At 39.9% G+C, this 21,848-nt stretch overlaps 1 protein-coding gene across 3 annotated transcripts in view; it reads left to right on the top strand.

Moving 5' to 3' along the window:
• Positions 1-21,848, top strand: part of tub (TUB bipartite transcription factor) — a 57,849-nt gene that overhangs the window by 7,488 nt on the left and 28,513 nt on the right. The window contains exon 1 of one of the 3 annotated variants that reach the window (XM_026167384.1): positions 19,085-20,538. The exons of the other annotated variants lie outside the window; for them this stretch is intronic. Within the exon in view, the coding sequence (XP_026023169.1) occupies positions 20,501-20,538 (38 nt within the window). The 5' untranslated portion in view covers positions 19,085-20,500. Of the gene's footprint in view, positions 1-19,084; positions 20,539-21,848 lie in introns of those variants that run through there. 3 annotated transcript variants of the gene reach the window in all.

Genomic DNA, 21,848 nt, shown 5'->3' on the forward strand with positions numbered 1-21,848 from the left:
GGAACCCTTCAAATCTAATTTTAATAGTAGAAGAGGTGTCTAATGTGCCTCTCCAGTTATGTATGACAAGTAAGCCTGTACATTGAGAGCAAAGTGCTCTTTTGGAATACTGTGGTACTATGAGACGTAACGGGTTTGTTCCTCTGTGGATTTGTAGATGACCGAGAGGTCTCTACCCGGACAATCTGGAAACACACTGCACGCAGCCAATCTCTGGTTTAATGGGGCTGCCAGGCGGCCTGCCAAGGCTCTCCTTCTCCATCAGGCTCATTTTGGCTGGCAACACGTGCACTGGAAGCTGAACATGGGGAGGAGGAGGATGTTCATCCACATTCTGCCTTATAGCAGTTGGATTGTAAGGTGCAGAGAAGGTGTAGAGAGAGCTTTGCTGATCGCTGGCAACTGCTGTTCATGCCAGAGTGACCAACACAACCACATTGGCAGACTTGAGACAAATACTGGTTGAAGAATGGATGCCATGCCCTAGCAGTATATTACCAAGCTGGTGACCACCATGAGGAGGAGGTGCCAGGCTGTTCTGGTCATGTAATGGTTCTTCCACATAAAACTGAAGTCCCAGTTTGTTAAAGGAATAAACTGTTAAACTTTCGAAATGTCATGTTTCTTCAGGCTTCAGTCATTAAATCCAATAAATGATACTACACAAAAGTCAATAGCAGAATCAGCTGTTTGGCATTGGCAGAGAAGATTTGGCAAGTTTTTCATGGGCGCAACCGACATACTCAGCTCTGCGGTTCAACCCACGAATGCATTTTCCTTACAAATGCAGCATTTAAAGGAAAATAAAAAGCATTTCAATGATATTAGACCTACTGTCAAGAACTGTCGTTATAATAAAGAAATCATACTTTTTGTACTAAGCTTTTTTGTTGTTGTTGTATTAACAAGCAGTTGAACAACTATTGCTGAACGAATTTTGCATCCATGGGAGGATTTTTAGATTTTCAAAATAAAGAATTTCAAAAGCTCAGCCTCAAAATTAATCAATTAGACCACTTTTTCCAGCATCTCTTTGAAACGAGATGGTCCTAATTTTGTCCAAATTGTGCAGATGAAAGAAAGCATTCCTAGAGCTTTCTTTCTCACAGTGTTTTTGGACACCACCATAACGCTACCCAGGGCATTTTCTGTTTTCATTTTGCATCACTGATTGGTTGAACATATTTTGGAAAAAAAAGGAAGAAAGAAAGAAAAGGACGTACATATACACCTCTAATTGGGTTAAGCGCATGTTCTAGTCTATAGGTTTCATTATTGCAATTATTGCCTGTGGTTACAGGAAGAGAGAAAGAGAGAAAAAAAACACAACAAAACAAAAAAGATCAGATCTTGGAGCCATTTCTGTAGCTGTAGCTGTTGCTCTTTATAGTATGCCGGGGAAAATCTAGCTACATTTTAAACAAGTCGTTTCTACTGAAAGCTGAAGGAGTAAGTGGTGATGAAGAGAAACTTGGGTGTTTACTCCAATTGACTTGAATTTGCTTTTTACAGCTCTCCTACATTTTGTAGGTGTATAGGCGTGTTGTGTGCACGTGCTTCTGCTGGTATTTCATGGTGGAGCCTGTTCAATTTTGGACCTACATGCTGAGGACACATTTTGTTCTCACACCTACTCACTGAACATTATCATAGAGATGAAGGGTCAAGATGGCCTGATAAGATGCAACTCAGAGCCTCCAGAGCTCAGTTTCCTTTCAGCTCCCTTGTGTATATAGAGCTGAATAGTTAGGTATAGCAAATTGGGGAAAATAGCTTATATTGTGTATGTAGATTTCTTCTTAGTTTCCCCATTTAACCATTTAAAGCCATGGAGGCTCTTCCCTCATCTTGTTTTGTTCTTTTTCTTCAATTTTGTCTGTAAAATTGGTTGTAACATTGAAATGCTCCTTAGATATTTTATTTCCTAGTAGTTTGAAAGACTCCTCAACACACTGCTGAAAGCTGGTAACGACGGCAGTCTAGCCGGTGATTATCTGTTGGACAGATGAGAGCAGACACAGCAGCCTATTTCATCTGCATGAACGTGTATGTGTCATTGAAAAACAATGTTGATGAGGGCCACGTAGGAGTAAAGTTGACTCTTTCTTTTGCCTTTAATCTCTGATCACTCATCACAAATGCAGATCATGCAGCACTGCTCTATTTATATTGATGAGTATCCCACCAGCTGTTTTCTGAGAACACAACCAGACATGCAACTGCTGTCCTCAGGTTTCTCTGTTTTTTGTTGGCAGTTGTTGGCAAAACATGTTGCATATTACGCGAATGTGCCATCAATCTGTATTTTTTGGAAGTCTTTGTTGCATTGTTGAACAGTACTGTAAAGATTGTAATACTGTGATGGAATTTCTTGAAAGTTTTCGATTCCTGTGCCTGTATTCGATCTGGTGCGTTTATCAGAGGTGTACACAAACAAAACTAAAACAACTACGTCAGACCCATGTGAAATGCATTGTTTAAGCAGTGACACCCCCAATGTAACTGATTCACAGCTCATTCTAGGTTCGATCGCAGTTGATCAATTTGTGGCCAGGAGTGTGAAGTGCCCATATCAGTAAATGCTGACACTCGGTGTTTATGTGTGCTCTCTTTTTAAGCTACTAGTGTAGAAAGCATGCCATGAATTTCTAGTGTCTAAACAATAATGGATTTCACTTCGTCGCAATCAAAGTCTGTGATAAGTGCTAGATGACACTGGTTTGAAATATACCGAGAGCTTCTGAAGTGGGAATCTGTTGTGTGCTTGGGTCATTGTGGGTGGCTTTAAAAATGAGTCACAAAAGAAGCATGCATTTTACATGGGAACCGCGAATAAGCCAACAAAAAGGATTGAGATTGATTCATCAGTGTCCATGTGAGAAGGCTGAATTTTTCCGCAATAATAATAACAAAAACCAAAAGAAATATAACAAACTCGGGAAATGAGGGTGCATTGAGAAAAATGTGAAAGTGGTTGTCATGACACCTTAATCAGTGTTTGTTGAAATATTTTCCTGTGAACGAAAGTATTACACAGACAGAAAAAATGTATTGTTATTTAGCAAATACTAAAAATACTACAAATCAGTGATCCGTATGTTGCTGAATAATAGCAGGTTATTGTCATGGCTGCCATCATCCCAACTCACTACTTCCAAATTTAGGATAAGGTCCTTAAGACGCTCCCTTGTTCACAAGAGATCGTTACAGCAGGTAGCTCCACATGTTTGATTTGGCAGATTTTTACACCTGATGCCCTTCCTGACACAACCCCAAAGGGATTTGTTGCTCCTCCTGGGATCAAACCAGGGAATTTATGCTTGTTAGGCAAAGGCAAAAAATATGACCAATACTGTGTTTACTGTTGCACACTTTCTGCAATATTTCACCAGCCAGGTGGAGCAGAGTAATTAAAGACACCAGACTCAAAACCAGACTAGCACTGTCAGGACCAGTGATGGGAATAACCGCGTTACAAGTAACAGCTTTACTAACGACGTTACTTTTTTCAGTAACGAGTAATCTAACTAATTACCATTTCTATCGTTACAACGCCGTTACCGTTACTAACAAGAAAAGGCTGTGCGGTGGCGTTACTATTTTTCAACAAACAGACGGTTGAAGCTGTGTTCAGCTTACCGCATCTTATATCAGTTGCACGGAAGTAACTGTAAGTAATCAGTGCGCTACAGCTTTAGCAGCTCCGCGCTCTCCCGCGGACGGCTACCACTTTCTTGCAGATGATCACTTTCTAGCACAACACCTGGAGCTAAGGGGGCAAAACAATGGCATGAGTGCTGTTGTTTGAGTGAGGAAGAATGTAGTAGTCGTCGTAAGCCAATCACATGACCACTTCAAGATGACAAAGCAACAAGGTGATATAGCTTTTAAATTGTGTTGATAGGCCACGTAAAACCAGAGTCACGATAAACAATATATACGCGTGTTTTTTCCTCAAAAGTTTCGTTGCATTTACTGTCTAAGGAGTGGTGGTCCTAGCCTGTTTGGCGCACTGGGCGAACACTCCCTGTGCCCCCCCCCCCCCCCCCCCCCACACACACACACACACACGCACACATAAACGTATTAAGGATTGTACATTAACATAAAACTGTTGTCGGAACCATACTGAATTTCAGCAGAGAAACGCGCGCGCGCGCACACACACACACACACACACACACACACACACACACACACACACACACACATATGAAGAGAGAGTATGCATAGTATGCAAACGGCTACCAAACAGCCATCATAATTCGTCATACAATGAGAATAGGACAAATCAAGAATTGACAATGACTAATTAATATTGTGTTGAACACAGTCCAAAAGATTCAGTAAGCTACATTAGTGTCTACTGTTTACTATCATAGCCAAGAGACTAACAGACGTTTTCACTGTCCCTACTAATTGATGTTATCTTGTTGTATCTCTGTTTTGCTCAGTGCTATCCTCTATGCTGTTGCATGCTGGGGCAGCAGGTTGAGCCACAAGGCCAGCAATGTTGTGGGGATGGAGCTGGACTCTGTTAGGGTTTTGTCTGAGAGGTAGATGTTGTCCAAGATAAAGACAATGTTGGATAATACCTCCCACCCACTCCATGACATGCTGGCTAGTCACATAAGCACATTCAGTGAGAGACTGAGATTACCAAAAAGCACCACTGACCGACCGACACTGACTGCCTGTGGCCATCTCCCTGTACAACTCCTCCATCTAACACACTGTGAACCCTGCAATAGTTACACCCTTTTTACACACACTCTTTTCTACTCTGGAATATTTTTGTCAGTTTTCTTGATATTTACTTATAATCACCTCTGTTAATCCTTGATATTTATAATTGAGTGATCTGTATATATTAGTGCCATTTCTTAAATGTGTAAAATCTGTAACATAATGTACTGTATTGTTTGGAGTTTAGTCTGTTACTGTTACTATTTTTACAATTTCTTCTGGGAGCAACTATAACCCACATAATTTCCTTAGGGATTAATAAGGTATTCTGATTCTGAATCTGATGGTTTCAGGATACATGAACGGCCATTATCCAATGACACATCTGCTTACCTGTATCTTTTGCTCGTTTCTCCTCCTCTTCTTTTCTCTTTTTTCCAAACTGAACACCTGATGGCTTTGAACATTTCTTGCCCATCTTCCATTGGTTTTAATTTTGCACTCCAGTATGAACACCCATCCCCCAACCCGAGGATCACCACAACATAACCTAATAGACCAAAACCTTAGTTCACAGATATACTTTGTCTACGGTTTATCTTTGGGATTTTGCACAACCCAGGATTCAAATCATGAATACATAATGGGCTTGGATTTACAACATTATGAATGAAATGTGCTCTATTTAGAAGCAGCAGGGCCCCCTTCCCTTTCGACAGGTTGTGTGTGAGACTTTAAATCATTAAACTGTAAATTATACATTTTAAATTGTCTTTGATCCCTTTACCCCGAGTCCTAAAGTGTACATTTATTTTCTTACTCTTCTTATATATATTGTTTGTTTACTTGCACTGCTGTAACTGGAGCCTCGTCGTCTCGTCTCTATATACTGGACTGTATATAGCGGAGATGACAATAAAGTTTACTTTGACTTCAGCAGCAAGCAGGCGCACTGAGGGCTCTCGCACTCACTTTTTGCATATAGAATTTCGAAAAAACATCAATGCAAATTATAAGTCTGTATCATAATGTCTGGTGTTTGTTGGTTTGTTTTTATTTTGTTTTATTTTGGGAGTTGGTTATTAGATGCCGCTCCAGCCAGCCAGTAAATCCCCCGCCGCCCCGCCCTCTCCTCCCTGTGCCGCAAGCAGCAGGCGCACCTCGCAAACAGAGGGCGCCCTTACTCCCAGAAAATGGGCGATAGAAAACCGATTGGTGCCTGTGCCATTCCTAATATACGCTTGCATGATGTCGGGGCAGCATGAGTACGAGTAAATTTTTTTTTTTGCCGATGCCCGTGATGCCACCCCCCCACCACGATGCCGCCCCGGGCAACCGTCCCTGTCGCCCGTATCAAAAACCGCTACTGTGTCTAAGGACAGTACTAGCAAGATCTCTGCTTATGACCAAAAAAACCCTGCCCTTTCATGTTAGTGGAAAAATGCACCATGTCGACCAATCAAAAAATTATATGGCAACATGACATTTGGATGTTTAGAAAGAGGGGGAAGACGGCAAAAGAGAGAGAGGGGGCAGAAAAAGCGAGTGAGCGAGTTTTGAGATGTGAGAGATCTGTGACGTTTAGCATGTGTGTAGTTAGTGTGTAGTGTTGTGGATAGTTTTGTGTTGTGTGTCAGAACAATGAGGCGACTGCTGCCTCCAGGTCAAAAACAGGATGAGTGATACACCTGCTGCTGTCAGGCCTGCAGGCATCAGGCTGTGATGTTCTCCTTTATAGTGGACAGAAATTATTACACAAATAATTTGTGTGGCATCTTATTGAATGCAGAACACCTGATTGTTATGTAAATAGTTTGAAATAGTTAGAAAACATTTTTTTAAAGTAACACAATAGTTACTTTCAAGTAATTAATTACTTTTAGAATCTTGTAACTCAGTTACTAACTCATTTACTTTTTTGAAGAAGTAACTAGTAACTATAATTAATTACTTTTTCAAAGTAACTTGCCCAACACTGGTTAGGGCTGATATCAGAATTGATTTATACCTACTACTTGTACTGACAGGGTGATACAATCAAATTCTTTATTTATAAGGTATTTATGCACTTCTTGGTGCATGCCTATATGCTGAAAAGTGAACTGTTTTTGAGGTCTTACTAATTTTAAAGATAACATTGTGAATTGAGTACACAGAGTTCTAGTGGAAGTGAAAATCAAAGAATTTCTCAGTGGAGATCAGAGAGTGTTTATAAGGACTGCATGGCACAAAGCCAGCCTATTCCTTCCTCTGCAGGTAAAAAAGGAAACTCAGACCAATGTGATAGTAAAGCCAGCTGACCAACCTTAAAGTAAGGACTGACACCGGGTGCAAAGGTGGAGAAGCTCTTCCACTGACATCTTCCTCTGTGTGTTCGCTTGCTGTTGACATGTGGAGAGCTGTCAGCATGTCCTCTGGTGATGATGCTTCAAGGCTAGGAGCTTTAAACATTGCCCTAATGTGAGGCAGAGACAATCTGGCAATTACTGGAACTTGTGTAATTCCCAAAGAGGTGCTAATCTGATTGGAAATGTGGTCAGTTATACAATATAAACATGCAGAAAGATGATTGAGTGGATGGTGAATTGTTCAAACAGCTCTAGAGCACACACCCAAAATTGAAAAACTAGAAGTTAAACATTTTTCATTAAAATACAACCAGAAGCATTGAAGAAAGCAACACAGTGGCATTAGTTTCTTGCCTGAGAGCTACCTGGCAGAAAGTAAAGCTTTGAAAAAATACAAAGCAGGAAATAATTAAAAGACTAAAGCAAGTGGTCAACACTCAGAGTTTCTCTCTTTGAGCTGCCAAAGACAGTCCCAGTTTCTTACATGGCCCCTTGGGTAAACATATTTACCAGCTCGGTTTATGCTAAAAGTTACTGTGTAGCATTTCAGAAAGGTCTGCAGTTATGACGTATCTATGCTGTAGATACTAAACAAGATGTCAGAAAAGCACTAAACAACTAAACACGAAAGGCAGGTATTTACAGTAAGGAAAAAACAAAAAATAACATGAAACTATATAAATAAAAATCAAAACTGGAACCAAAACTCGATAAATAAAAACCAAAGTAACCCTTGAAACACTCTCCAAGGGTTAAACCAGCTATACCTCCTGCTTATCTCTCACCTGCCTGGGAATTATTTAGGTCAAGACTATTGATAATCTGCAGAGCAAACAGATACATTTTTATTGGATCTTATAGATTAGTTATGGTCTGACTGTGACATTTTGTGATGTGCAGTTAAATATAGCTCTTGATGGAGATTTATGAAATGCTCACAAAGATGTGATGCTATCAGAAATGTTTTTATTCGCTTCTATTTACTGCCCGCTATGCTGTCCTACCACAGTCTGTGTGTGTGTGTCTAGAAAACACTATAAGCTATGGATATAACATCTTAAACCTCCCCCACTGCTGCTTGATGATAATCTTTGCTCTGAAGTGTTTAAGAAGCCAATCGAAAAAGAGCGAGAGTCTGCTGAATGTTTGACAAGGTTTCATTATTTTCTCTGTAATGTTTAATGTAAAAAGAAATTGATCATTTTTATATTTAATGTTTAAATATTAGATTGGTTCCCAGCCTTTAGGCCAAATGTCTTATTCATATACAGCTTATAGGAATGTTTACATTACATAAAATGCACGCCCTACATAGACTGCATATACTAGTTGCAGTTTCTCCTTTAAGGCTCCATCTGGTTGAAATTTTGATTGAAGAAGCAAATTTGTTGTAGCTGTGTGCGACTTTTAATTTCAGCAACTTTCCGAAGGCTCTTTTCCCTCTTCATTGCTCCACATCTCCTCTGGTGGATTCACATGTCAAAATGACGACAATGAAATATATTCCTTGAAAACAGAGAGTGTCTTGTGGCAAGACGACTCTTACACTCAGTGAAGAACTACCTCAGCTTCACATCTCTCTTGAAATTGGCTGCCTCTGGCATCAACTGTTCTGTTTTGTGCTGGCTTGTTAGTGTGAAGGTTCAGTGTTGGTGCGCCCTTCTGTTTTGCTGTTTCAAGTGTGACTACAGCCTACTACAACTACTCCTGCCAAAATGTAGAATATGAAGAGTTACAGGTCAGATTCAGATGTTCCAATGGGCTAGATTTGGCCTGCAGGTCTTTAGTTTGACATACACTCTAAAGCAGCATCTGATTTTGAATGGATTTGTCTCTAATTTTAAGGTTCCTAATGTAAAACAAAGAACCTTTAGAAGCATCTAAACACATTTCATAATTATCTTTTATGTTATTATTATGATCATATTTCTTTTGTACAAAAAACCCTTTAAATATGTGAACTTTTATTGTCAAAGGGAATTAATGCACGTATGAGTAAGTTCTTCATTTTTAAATCTGCTGATGTAAATCGAGGTTGTTGTTATTTTTTGCTTTGTCAGCATCACATTCTTGAAATGAACGGCATTCTTTCCTTTCATAAATCATAATCACTGTTAAGTGGCACCAGTCTGTTTGTAGCCTCCTCACTTTGATGCCTCCTGTCTTATTATAACAGGAGACGTTACTGGTACTTCTTTACATCAAAGTGGATTTGTGTTGAATTACCCTTTCAGCAGCAGGTGTGCTTTGGAGCAGGAATGTGAAGCAGCATGACAGTCCAGCTGTGCCCCGGGCGTGAAAAGGTGGTTGCTACGAAGAAGAAAAAAATTGCAGAATGCTATTGTCTTGGAGATTGTGCCAAGGAGGACACACATTTTGTATTTGCAAAAAACACAACAACAAAAAAAACTGCATTCACAATGCATTGTGAAAGGGATAAGGGTGTTTAGGTGAAAAATGTTGGCGTTAAAAACCACTCTGAACACCTAATTATACAAACGTGACCTTTTTGCATTTGGATGTTTGCTGGCTTTTTCCCCTCTTCTCATACTGTTTCAATAGCGTTTGCTTTTACTTTTGCAAACTGCAAGGGAATGAACACAACTGCACTTGTCATGCAGTATTATAGAGGACACTTAACATTTACACAATACCACACTTCTTCAGCCAGCAACAGCTATGATACAATTTCAAAATGATTCTGTCCAGCCATTGACTTTAGACTGTGGAGTGGTAACAATGTGATATCAGCAGCTGCCTGAAAGGGGCTACTTGTTTCTGCTGCCAGCTGGGAAGGCTTTGCCCAGTTATGCCAGATCACCCCAGTAGAAATTTGTTGCAGCGGTAATTCACCTCTGCTCAGTGAGGTTATTTTCATCATTTTAGGGCCCCCAATAATATTGATCTTGCAAGTAAATTGGCTTTTTTTCACCCAGCTGCACGAGGCACTGTGGATAAAATCAAAGCCTGCTATAGTGTTTAGAAAATAAAGGTAGTTGTAGCTGTGTAGTTGGTGAACTTTACTGCCTTTAACTACAGAACAGTTGGCATTGCAGAACAGTTTTTCCACCCCGGTGCAGCATTTTTTATTTTCATTCATTTATTCATTTTTTTTTTAAATACGTGGTTTTAAAATGGGTTTTATCATTTGCATTTACATGTTATGATATGAATGTGATGCTGAAAGTATTACATAAACATACGTGTTTGTTTTTGTAGTTATAGTACATTTTCTCAGTATAGATCAGATCTGGAAGTTGATACATACATACACTACAGCAGAACACTAAAAGAGACGTCTAATACTGTGGAGTCTCTGAACAGTGATTACATGAGGGGAAGAAAAGAAAAATCTGGAAAGATACATTTGCACTGTGGATTTCACCTTCTTTTTCTCGTTTGCATTTGAACTGTATTCTTTGCAGTTTTTCCTGCAAATTGGTTTAAAAGGCCCAAAAAGATAAAATATGGTAATTCTGCTTTCTCTAGCTGGTCTCTTTATTCATTTATGCTTCCTCACTTCCATAGCTCTGCACCACTGGTGAATGTGTGTGGGATATGCCCTGGAGCTGGTTGCTATGGAAAAAAACCATGGCGTAAAATATGAAGTTTTTGAGCAACAAGCTTGTGTGTTTGTGTAACAGCAGTGTAATCATAAATCATGTTTTAAGGCCATATCCATACGTACTGTCATATACATATACTGTGTATATTCTCATTTAATCTCTTTCCAAGTTTATAAAAAAATGACGTCATATATGTGAAAATAATTCCTGTAAGTTAAATTTCACTGTTTTAATGCTTGACCCCACAGCTTTTATACTCCTTGATCAGTATGACTTCAAAAGGGACAGTTGTCCTTAATATGGTGATTTCAAACACACAGTGGCTGTGTGCACAGAAGCACCACCCAAATGCTGCTGCAACCAAATGTTTTCAAAGGACAACTAGTCAGAAAGGGAGGTGAACTATGATGACTTTATTCAGTTGATCCAGTATATGATAAATAGTAATGTATTTATAAATAAATGAGAACTCAGAAAGTTGGACCACATCAACATACCGAGTTAGCAATCCAAGATGGCAGCACTGAAAATAAACAGTACTGTAAAGTTTTAAATCTGTACTGCCACTGTTGTGTATTTTCGATTCACTAAATAAGTGATATGTAAGGCACTGAATAGTCTATATCCATGACGAAGCACAAAAAAGGTTTTATAAAGTATTGCTATTGATATTTGAATGGCTCTACTAAGAGCCAAATGTTCTTTTTCTGATATGTGCTAACTCGAGTTCTAACACCAGAGTTCTGAGGTATCTTGAACATGCCATAGGGCTTTTCAGAGCCAGTATAGCTTATCACTGGGTTGAGTGGACAACCCATGTGGCATAAGGTCCAGGTTTGACTCCACCCTGAGGCCGTTTAGTTTCTCCTAGTGTTTCTGTCTTCTCTCCACTGTTTTATTGCAATGAAGGTTTAAGAGCCAATTTAAAAACAGTAAAGATAAGAACCCAGAAATTAGCATCATTAGTGGAGTCAGAAAAATTCAAAATGACATCATGAGGATGGCAGCAGCCCTGGCAGCCCCTGGTAATCATGGTCAAACACTTGGTAATAGCAATTCCAGGGTGATCCTGAGCTCCTGGTGAATGGGTTGAAGCCCACAAAGGTCCATACATGGGTGGCATGGTACTGTGTAATTATGCAACCCTCATCCATGAGCAGACCGAGTGTGAGCGCGCAGTCTTATCTCGATCTGTCCTTTCATCATCATCAACATATAGTTGTTTATAGCAATTATTGGTCTTCTGATTAACTCAGAAGACCAACTCAAACTCACCTCAGCTGCCACCCCATGTGGGAATGAAAAGACTGAACTGGAAGTGAGTTCAGTCCTTATATAATGTGTGCCAGCTGAGTTCAGGGTAGTCCAGCTTCCTCCCACAGTCCAAAGTCATTCAGCTAGTGGGGTTAGGTTAACTGGTGATTCTAAATTGCCCATAGGCGTGAATGCGAGTGTGAAAGGTTGTCTGTCTCTCTGTGGTCGCCCTGTGAAAGACTGGCAATCTGTTCAGGGTGTACCCCACGTATGCCAGGTGGGATAGGCTCCGGCCCCCCATGATGCTGAATTGGATAAGTGGAAATGAGTGGACTGAAAACTATATTCTTTTTTAAAAATATGTATATATATATATATATTTATTTATTTCTATTAACCCTGCTTTGTTCACTTTGTTTATTAAGCTGTCTTTAACTGTGTGCCTGACACACACAGATGGAAACTTGCTTGGAAGCACAGAATGTTGCGTAGACCAAGTGATTTGTTTTTTTCACTCCGGTTTTTAATGTGTGATGATGTTTTTAATGTTTAATGAGATTCTCACTGTACTGATTAGCTGAAGTCCAAAGTACAGAATGATTTTTGTTCTGTAATGATTAAGGGATGTAAAAATGTTGGGTCCACTGACGTGATTAGGTTAGATAAAACAAGACCAGTCAGCATTTCATACTGCTCGGTCTCCAGCACATCTTTTTTTGTGTAATTACAGCTAATTAAAAAACAATTTTTTTCACGTAAACCAATATAGTTCCAAACCTTTTTTCACATAACATACCCACACTTCTTTTTGCTACTTTTAGCTGTTTACCATATCTAATATTTTTCAGATGTCAGCTCATCATTTTCTCTTAATGAATATGTTTACAGTACCTAAACATTCAACAATCACTGTAAGCAGCTTTAACTGTTAATGCTTAACTTTAAGGTTGATTATTTCTTGAATAGCATTTTCACTACTTTAGTTACTAGACCTAACAGTTGTTAATTATGTAACAAGAAATCCCAACTTACTGTCCATAAGCTAGCAATTGCTGCTCATTTTAATCTCATATTTATGTTTGTATCTTAATCCCTAGTGCATTCCTATTGTCTGTTTTAACTTGTGTAGATTAATCTAATTCTGAAAAGCTGTAATTTGTATATATCAGGTAAGTCAAGTTATTAGTACCCACACTTACTTCACTTGCACTCCTGTACTTGTACCCCTGCGTGGTAATAACTGCTGTAAATGGTAAAGAGTTGGGAAAATTGAGTAATTACAGCAGATGAATGAAGATATATGAATGGAAAGACCCAAAATTGATATGGTGAGTTGCATTATCAACGACCGATACCACTGAAATGCTGTTGAGAAAGACCTTTGTTTTGTTTTTACTTTTATGACCTTCATAAAATAGAAATCCTAGATTGAAATTTAATGTCACTGACTTTTATTGCATTTCCACAATTTTCCACAACTCCAGACTATAGTTGATATTACATTTTCACTTTTCCAGCACTCTAAAGACACCCTAATACTTTTCTAATGGGTATATTAATTATTTTAATTTATGTGATGCTGGTCAAAACCATATGGAAATTTGCAGATTCTTCAGGAACTGCAATTCAAAAAGTTGTGCTATTCTGCAGCACCTCCATGTGTCCACGATTCATCACTACACCCTCCTGTCTGAGTTTGGCGAGTCCCCCTGTTGGCCAAGAAAAATAAACCCTGCCACTGACTGCAGCATCTCAGTAATGTGCACTGCAGGCTCAGCCAGATTTTAATTAATCATAGCTATGGCAACTAGCGAGGTGGTAATGCATTTGTATTTGAGTTTGTGCGTGTGTGTCTTTTCCTGACGTAGATATTGTGGTTAAATAGCCTAGCAGTGAGCTTTTAAGTGGTAATTAGTCTCAGCTGTTGCCATGGTCACAGGAATGAACCAGTGGAGGTGTGTGTGTGTGTGTGTGTCACAGGAGGCAGTGTGACAAATAGAGAACAAGAGCATCTTATGCCTCCTCATAAAGAGGCTGTTAGGATGTGATGTGTTCACAGCAGTCCCTCCAGTTTTTGGTTTACATACACAGATTAAAATCATTCATAAGGACTGCCAGGAGTCACAGTGACACAGTCAGCCTTAGTTTCCATGGGAAGGCATTTCAGTTTGAACACGAATTCAATGTGAATCAGCTGACTGTTTGTTCACGTGTTGCTTATGAGGAGCAGAACAAAGGGCAGAAGACAAAAAAAGCACTGCCATTTAAAGCTACAGTTGCTTTTTTATTTGATTTGCAGCATCATGTAGCTCACCATTTCCTGCTTTTATCTGCAGTAAATTGCTGTATTTAATTACTGGGGAGTGGGGGTGGGTCTGAATTAGAAGTGATGGCACTGCAAAAGCTAATTTGTGAGTGAAAGATAAAACCTAAAGAAGACAGAGAAGTGCGAGCAAAAAATCGCTTAGAAACGGTGAGTCACATACATTTAATCCGCTAAAGATAGATACAGGACTCACACACTGTATAGCACCTGACAAAATGACACTCTCATTTAACATCTCTGCCTCTCTGCTGTCTTTCTGTCAGCAGGGTGTGAGGTATGTGCGCACATCAATGTCTGTGTGTGGGATGTAATTCCTATCACACTGTTTGAACCAAGGGCAGGGCTTCAACCTCAGACAGGAAAAATCACAGCAAAGTCATACCTGGGAGTACGCTTTTCTCAGCTTGGGAAAAATTCAATGACTGCACTGAAAGTGTAAGAGCTGGAAAATCACACAGAGGAAAAATGTAGGAAATAACTCATCTGTCCACACTGGGTTTCGTGCCTCTTATAAGCTGTGCATCTCTGTCTGTATCCCTTGGATACAACACAGTTTAGCAAAGCTGGAGACATATAGTGTGAGGGATTTGTTTGATGTCTGGGGTTTATTAAGGCAGTGTTTGTGTGATCTTTAGCAAACATCTCAAATGCCTGTCTGTTTTGCTTTGGAGCTTAAAGCTTTTAAAAAACATTTTTGTTACATTTTTCTTGTTGGTTTCTTTCACAGCGGTGATGCTGGTAAACCTCGCTCCATAAAAGCACAGTAGACGGGGCATCTAACTGATGCAAATTTGCAGCTTCCACCCATGCTTAGTCAGACAGACATCTTTTAGTACATAATAGATTAAGCTACTATTTAGGACTTCTTTTTCTTTCTTTCTAAAATGTCCATTTGCATCCACAATGTGCACGTGTGCATGTATTTACAGTTTACGAGTGCACAAATAAAGCTTTTCTGTGGTTTGGAGGATGGAAAAAAACTTTAGTGTATTGAAGCAGTCCATCTGGTTCCCTCACTGGGACACTGGGACACTGTTTCATCCAGCATGACATTTTCTAATCCAAATCATGTTTTATGCATGCCCTCTGATGGCCACTGAACAATGAGATAGAAGGACTTATGTTGATACAAGAACTATGTATGTTTGTGTGTGTGTGTGTGTGTGTGTGTGTGTGTCCCACATGCTGATTCCCCGGTGTGTACCCAGTTTTACACTTCCCTAGTTCTAAAGACGCAGAAGAACCAATACTAAAAATGTTGCTATTATAAATGTAACCAAATTATGAAATTGTGAATTTAGATTCCCCTACATTTACATCTACGAGTAAAAAAACACTGCATTGTTCCCCTTCTATTGCTTTTGGGGAATCAATTGAAGGTGCATATTAGATTCAGTCACTGCTGGGCGCAAGCAGTTGTGCCCATTCACTTTTTATTCTTTTCATGTGTAAGCTTACACACAGTTTCTCACTGTGTTTCTGAAGCCGTGAGATTTACTTTTCAGTCACACTCACAAACACACACATAGTCTCTGTTTCTCTCTCCCCCTCTCTCCCTCAAAGATTTACAACACCCCTTAAAAGAAAGATGCCACTGTTTAGACAAAATGCCTCACAGCAACCTTCAGAGGCAAGCTTTTTTGGTTTTTAGCCGCTTGCTGTCGCTCTCGATTTCTTTGAATATCTGTAGGAGTAAAAAAAAGAAAAACCTGAGGAGTCTCCATCTACATCCATCTATAAATAATTATATCATCCAGCGAATTGCAGCTAAGCGTCAGACTGCTGCTGATTCGTATCAGGCCTCGCTCAGCCACTTGCAGACTCAAAGTGGGAGTTTTCTCTCAGTTAGTTAACGCGTGTAGTCAGCTTTTCCGGCAGTGTGTTCCACAGGAATTATCCAGCGCTTTTTTACTGGGTTTATTGTAAAATTGAACAATCAAATGTTATCTGATTATGACTGAGATTTTTTCTCAAGTACATGGAAGTAGCTTGATTATGCTATCCGCCCTCTTCCATGAGTGATAAGAGGGAACAAAAGGTTGTCTGCTTGCTTTCTTGCAATCTTTTGTTAGAGCGATTTTCTATTATATGCACTAATAGAAATCAGTTTGTTGTAGAGCTGTTTTTCTTATGCCAGTCATGCCTTCATGTGTAAATGCAGCATTGTCCTATTATTCAGAAGCTCTTGACAAAGAATGGTTGACAGTCAAGCATGGCTGAGCTTCCGCAGCCCTTTCTTTCTCTGCAACATCAAGTTGTACTTACTCACAAGATGTTGCACCATCCATGGAAGGCTTGTTACTCTACTGTTTTATCTTGCATAATTAAAGCTCTTAATCCTGATGCATACAGGTTTTTTTTTTTTTAAGTTTACACCAACATATTGGCTACACAATCCCTTGGCTCTCAAAAATGTGGCAGCTCCCTTGTGTGATGACATAATGTGGATCCACTCAGTGACTCACTCCTTAGCTGAGGCCTAATTACCTCCTTCGGAGCCCTCGATTCAAGGCTGACTACGTCATGAAAGTCTCGAAAAGCTGCTGGAAAATATAGCTTTCTCTAGTCACAATCTGGAGGGCTACAAACGCTGCACAGCACAGCATTTTTTTGTTTTGTTTTTAATGGTGCATCAAACAGGTCCTGGGCTAGATTTTTGTGATAAGGTTATGAACCACTCCTGAATGGATCGCCTCTAAAGCTGGACAAAACCACGTCAGTTTATAAATAATGGAAACCAGGCGTGACCTCTGTAACATGCTGTTGTGCAACACCTTGGAGACATGATTTGCACAGTGAAACTTTAAAAGCATAAATTTGTCAAAATACTTGTCCACTGTTGGCAATTAACTATCACCTATGCTGTACATTCTACACATTCTTCCCAAATAAACTCATAAATTTCCAACTTTGGAAGTTGTACAGTGCACTAACCACTTTGTATTTTTGGGAGGATAGGAATGCAACTGCTATGGTTGTGTACTTTGGCGCCAGCGCAAGGACTTAAATCTCAAAAGTGCTGAAAACAGCCCGATTCTCTTGCACGTTAGCGGCGATGTCTTCACTGCATTCAGTGGTTCATGGAACTGTTGCATTTGAGCACTGTGCTTTTTGGTTGATTGTTTCTGTCACTCATCAGTTAACTTATGACCTGCACGGCTGATGATCAGGCTACTATATTATTAAGGCTGTGCACTCCGCAGCTGTGCTTCAGCCAGTCTGACGAAGGCAAGCAGATACAGGCCAGAGATCCATTTTCACATCAGTGTGCCTTCTATGCCAGGACCATTATTATAATTACTGATACTGTCTGGCCTCCTGTTACCAACAGAAAAATGCCTCTGGGAAGAACTCTGCACAAATTCTGGACTTAAAAAATTTAATTTAAAAAGAGGATCTTATCATTTGGTTTTTAATGCGGTAATGGTTGTAAAGCCAGGGGGAAAAGATGAGGAACATGATGGAAGAATGGATGGAAGAAGGAAAGAAAGAAAGAAAGAAAGACTGTTTGCTGTAGTCACTAGGAAAGTCAGGCCTCTCAGGACCAGCGCCAGACTTCAAAGTCTTCCTCTCAGCATCAAATATTTATCACAGTCCTGTGCTTACACCTGTTCCTTAGTGGGGTTACTTGTTTTATTTACTTCCACTTTTATCACACCAGCTGACTTGCAGAGAGCACACCATTAACCACAGAGTGAATTAACAGTTCAGTTTATTGACTGTCTTTGACATTTACCTCCTTACCAAGGCTTACAATGCAATGCCGGTTTGCCATACATTATAAATCTCTTGTGCTGTCGTTCTTGGACCCGAGGTGTATGTGAGTCAGTGCCTTGCTCGTGGGCTCAGACAGAGCTGTTCCATTACTGTGTTGTCTTTCCACCAAGATACTGTTACCAGGAAGATAATGCAGGCTGGCATTCTTGGATATTTTCTTTCTTTCTTGAGCTACCTGTTATGGAAAGAGAGAAGGAAGAAGAAAGAAAAAGAGGAGAGGAGAAGGCAGAGAGGAAACTGGGAGCAACCGGGGACCAATGCAATTACAATAATTGTATTTTCAAATGAATTGCAAAACTCAAAACCCAGCGTCTTGTGGGCTGTGAGGAAAAACTACTACTACTACTCGTTCTTTTCTCTTTAAAAGAAAAAGACCTTTGAATGATGATTGTGTAATTTGCAGAAGAAACAGCAGCAGCCTTACTGCCCAATTCAATATTATTCAAACAGTCAACGTTTCACCTGGTGGTTTGATATAGCAACATGTCACTCCTTTTCCAGGGCCAAATAACAAGCTTCCATGTTCAACAGGAAACCAGAATTCTCCTTTATATTCTCGGCCTTCATAAAAAACATACACAAACGTTTTGTCTACCATTTATTCAAACATTGTTTGTGGTTTCTGACGCTGTTGGAAACGACTACATAAGGGATTGATATGTGTGGAATTTTCTGAAAGCTGATATAAAAAAAATTAGTTTACTGAAACATAAACAACAGGCAAGGTGAACCACCTTTGCAACATGACATTTTGGAAAGGCCATACCGTTACAGAATATAATCAATCTTTTTATTGTGCTTTCAGTAAAGCAGCCGCAGTGTGCTTTAATGCTATTGGCTGTACAAGAGGATCAAATATGTATTTATTCATTTATTTGACTGACCGGTTGTATTTCAGACTTTCTGTCAGTTTTAGTTATATAAGGGCATGCTGTTAATACACATGCTGATTTCTGTCACCCCACTAACTAATTTTTCTTTACATGTAGAAACACAAAGAGTGAGAAATCATAAGCAGAATTCATGTTGTAATAACAAGCAGGGTGTTGTGTTTGAAGAATATTAAATCCAAGTCATTCATTTTTATTTTTCAAGGAGCCAAATTCTGTCAAGATTATTTTTAACGCATCTTATTTCTCAGCTGGCTTTTTTTCCCTACCAGTATTCGGTGTGGTGTTTGTTTTTAGACTTGCAATGAATAATTGAGGGACGATGCTTGAAAGCCTTTAAAAGTAGCTGCGCTCTTTGTCTGTCTTTGAGTAACACTTTGCACAATAGTGAACTGGAGCTTGAGCATGTAACAAAGATCTGAGCCCTGCATCAGCCATAAGTTTGTGTGCGTCCCACTTCCTGGCTATTTAGGAGGGAGTCAGAAGGCAAAATGGTTTCATTTGTACCCACTGGAAATAGATTTTCTCCCCCCCAAAAAATAATTTTCAGGATAGCTGCAGGTCATTTTCCACATGGCGTCTAAAAAGAAGATTTCTGCGTTTTCATACTAAACTCACTCCTGCACCAGGTTCGAAACAAGGAAGCCACTTGGTTTAACTGTCTATCGATGGACTCCTGAATAACCCTGGGAGCACAGTCAGTGATGTGTGTTTGTGTGCTGACAGTGAGGGGCTGCAGACGGAGGGCGGAAGCAGATGTGTGTGAGAGAGGTTCAGAGCTGTGGCACTATCACAGGGTGCCTTTGTCTGCCCGTAGAGAGTGTTGAATTAAAGGCTGTTAACACTAGTCTGCACAGTCATATGCTAATGCCTCTTACTCTGAAAGAATAAATAAATTATGGGCCAGAAAAAAAAAAATCTGAATGCCTGCTTATCATGCCTCATACAACACAGATAGTGTGCAAGAAAGATACAGGGAGTCTGCGTAAAGAGAGAGCGAGAGAGACAGTATGTGTAGGGCTGCATTAGAACGAGGGGGTGGCACTGCACAAAAATAGCGCTAAAGGAACATCAAAGATGCAAGACAAAAGGGATTCTCTATAACCTTTCTTACTTTTTGCACCTTTGACTTTGCACTCACTGCGAGCGTAGGTGATGTTGCACGAGCAATAATGAGCGATAGATTGGGCAAAGAGGCAGAGATCGAGATTTGGACCGAGAATAAGGAGGGGAGGGGGGATTTAAAGGGAAAGAAACAGAGGGAGATTTAGATAGAGCCTACAGAGTAAGTGCGAGGGAAGAGAGCCAGCGCAGAGAAGGAGCAGAGGCAGCGGATGGGAGAAGAGAAGAGGAGAGGCATTGACTGGAAGCATACACATGGAAGAGAGAAGAAAACGGCTATTTCATGTGTTCACTGTGCATGACTGAAGAGTGCGGCTGTCTGACTGGATTGTTAGTCATCTGCTGCCCCACAACTAGAGGACGTACAAAAAGCACACAGGCAGGCTGGGAATATAGAGCTGTGTGCAGAGGATGAACAGGCGGTGTGGGCTCGCTGGCTGTGATCGCTGTCCTCAGACCCCATAGCCTCTTCCACTGGTGCTGTTGCAGGCCGTTAGCCTTGCAGTTAGACAGCACAGTCATAAATACAGAATGAGCTCCAAGCACTCCTCCGACTGGATTCCCTACAGGTACTGTACCACATTCCTGAGAACACACAGAGGGGGCACAGTGTTCATCTTTTGAAGCATGTGTGATTATTTGAGCGGGTGTTCAGAGATCAGACTGATTAACAGTAACATCGAGCCGGTATGATGACAGAAAAGCATACAGTAATGTGTTTTTTTTTTCTTTTTTTGTGCAGGGTTTTTTTTTTTTTAAATTTTTAGTTTAGGTGGCGAGTTGTTGAAGAATCACCAAAACAAACAAACAAAAAAGAACAATCCCAAAATGTCAACTGCATCAACCTCTGATGATCTCATATTGTTTCACAACTGTCCATAATGTGATTCAGTGCTGTCTCTGATCAGTTTGGATCCAGTTTGATTGCTGTGCATATCAAAGATAGAGCCACGTTCACATTTGTACATTTATTAATGTCCACTTTTTTAATCACTGAGAAAGTTCTTCACGTGTAAATGTGCATGTTTTATGTCTCCTTTCTTACTGCATGTGCCAGTATGAGCTTCACTGAGCCATGCTGGTGGCAGTCATGCCGTTTTGTAGCTCTAAATCTCCTGTTATAAAACATAAGCATTTCAAGTGTAGTACGAAAGCTGGTGGCTCCTTCCTCTAATTGAATGCCCATTGCCATGGTTTCCCTTGCTTGCTTTGAGACCATTGGCTTATGGTTGCTATAAGTTACGGTGGCAATCCGCAAATTTCGAATGAGACTGCATCAGGACAACAGCAGGAAGCAACCTCTGTGGGTTTTATTTTGAATAAGATTCCTCCTACTATGGCAAAGTTGAAACAAAAGCATTTAATGAAATGCAGTGAATGCACAGACTTAAATAGCTAGCAGCGCAAATTACAACTATCTCTCCATGGCCTCCTTATCACTTGACCAGAAAAGCTGTTAACGAATGCTAGGCAGCAATATTAAATACTAACTAGATATTAACCAGTAAAAGTATCCGTAGCAGTAACAGTACTTGTATATACTATTTGAAAGAGGTCATGCCAGTGAGCAGAATTTTGATTTCATCTCATGAAGCTGACATTAAAAATACATGGGCCTCTTTGCAGGGAGGGTTGGATACAGCAGCACTCTGTAGATCTGTTAGTTCGAGGTATAGAGCGCACAGAAAGCAAGTAAATCAAGGAAACATGTTGCTCAAACATCCACATAGAATTGGTGATGCTTAATTTGTTCTTCTCTGTGTATGAATTATTCATCAAATCAGGGTTGTAGTTTTTTTCCTCTAATGTGGGTATGAAGAAATTATGTTGTCAAAAATCTGTTAATGGTCCGATTCTATTTTTTTTACGTGACCTTTTC

Source organism: Astatotilapia calliptera, chromosome 1 (assembly GCF_900246225.1).
Source record: "Astatotilapia calliptera chromosome 1, fAstCal1.2, whole genome shotgun sequence".
NCBI classification, from domain to species: domain Eukaryota; kingdom Metazoa; phylum Chordata; class Actinopteri; order Cichliformes; family Cichlidae; genus Astatotilapia; species Astatotilapia calliptera.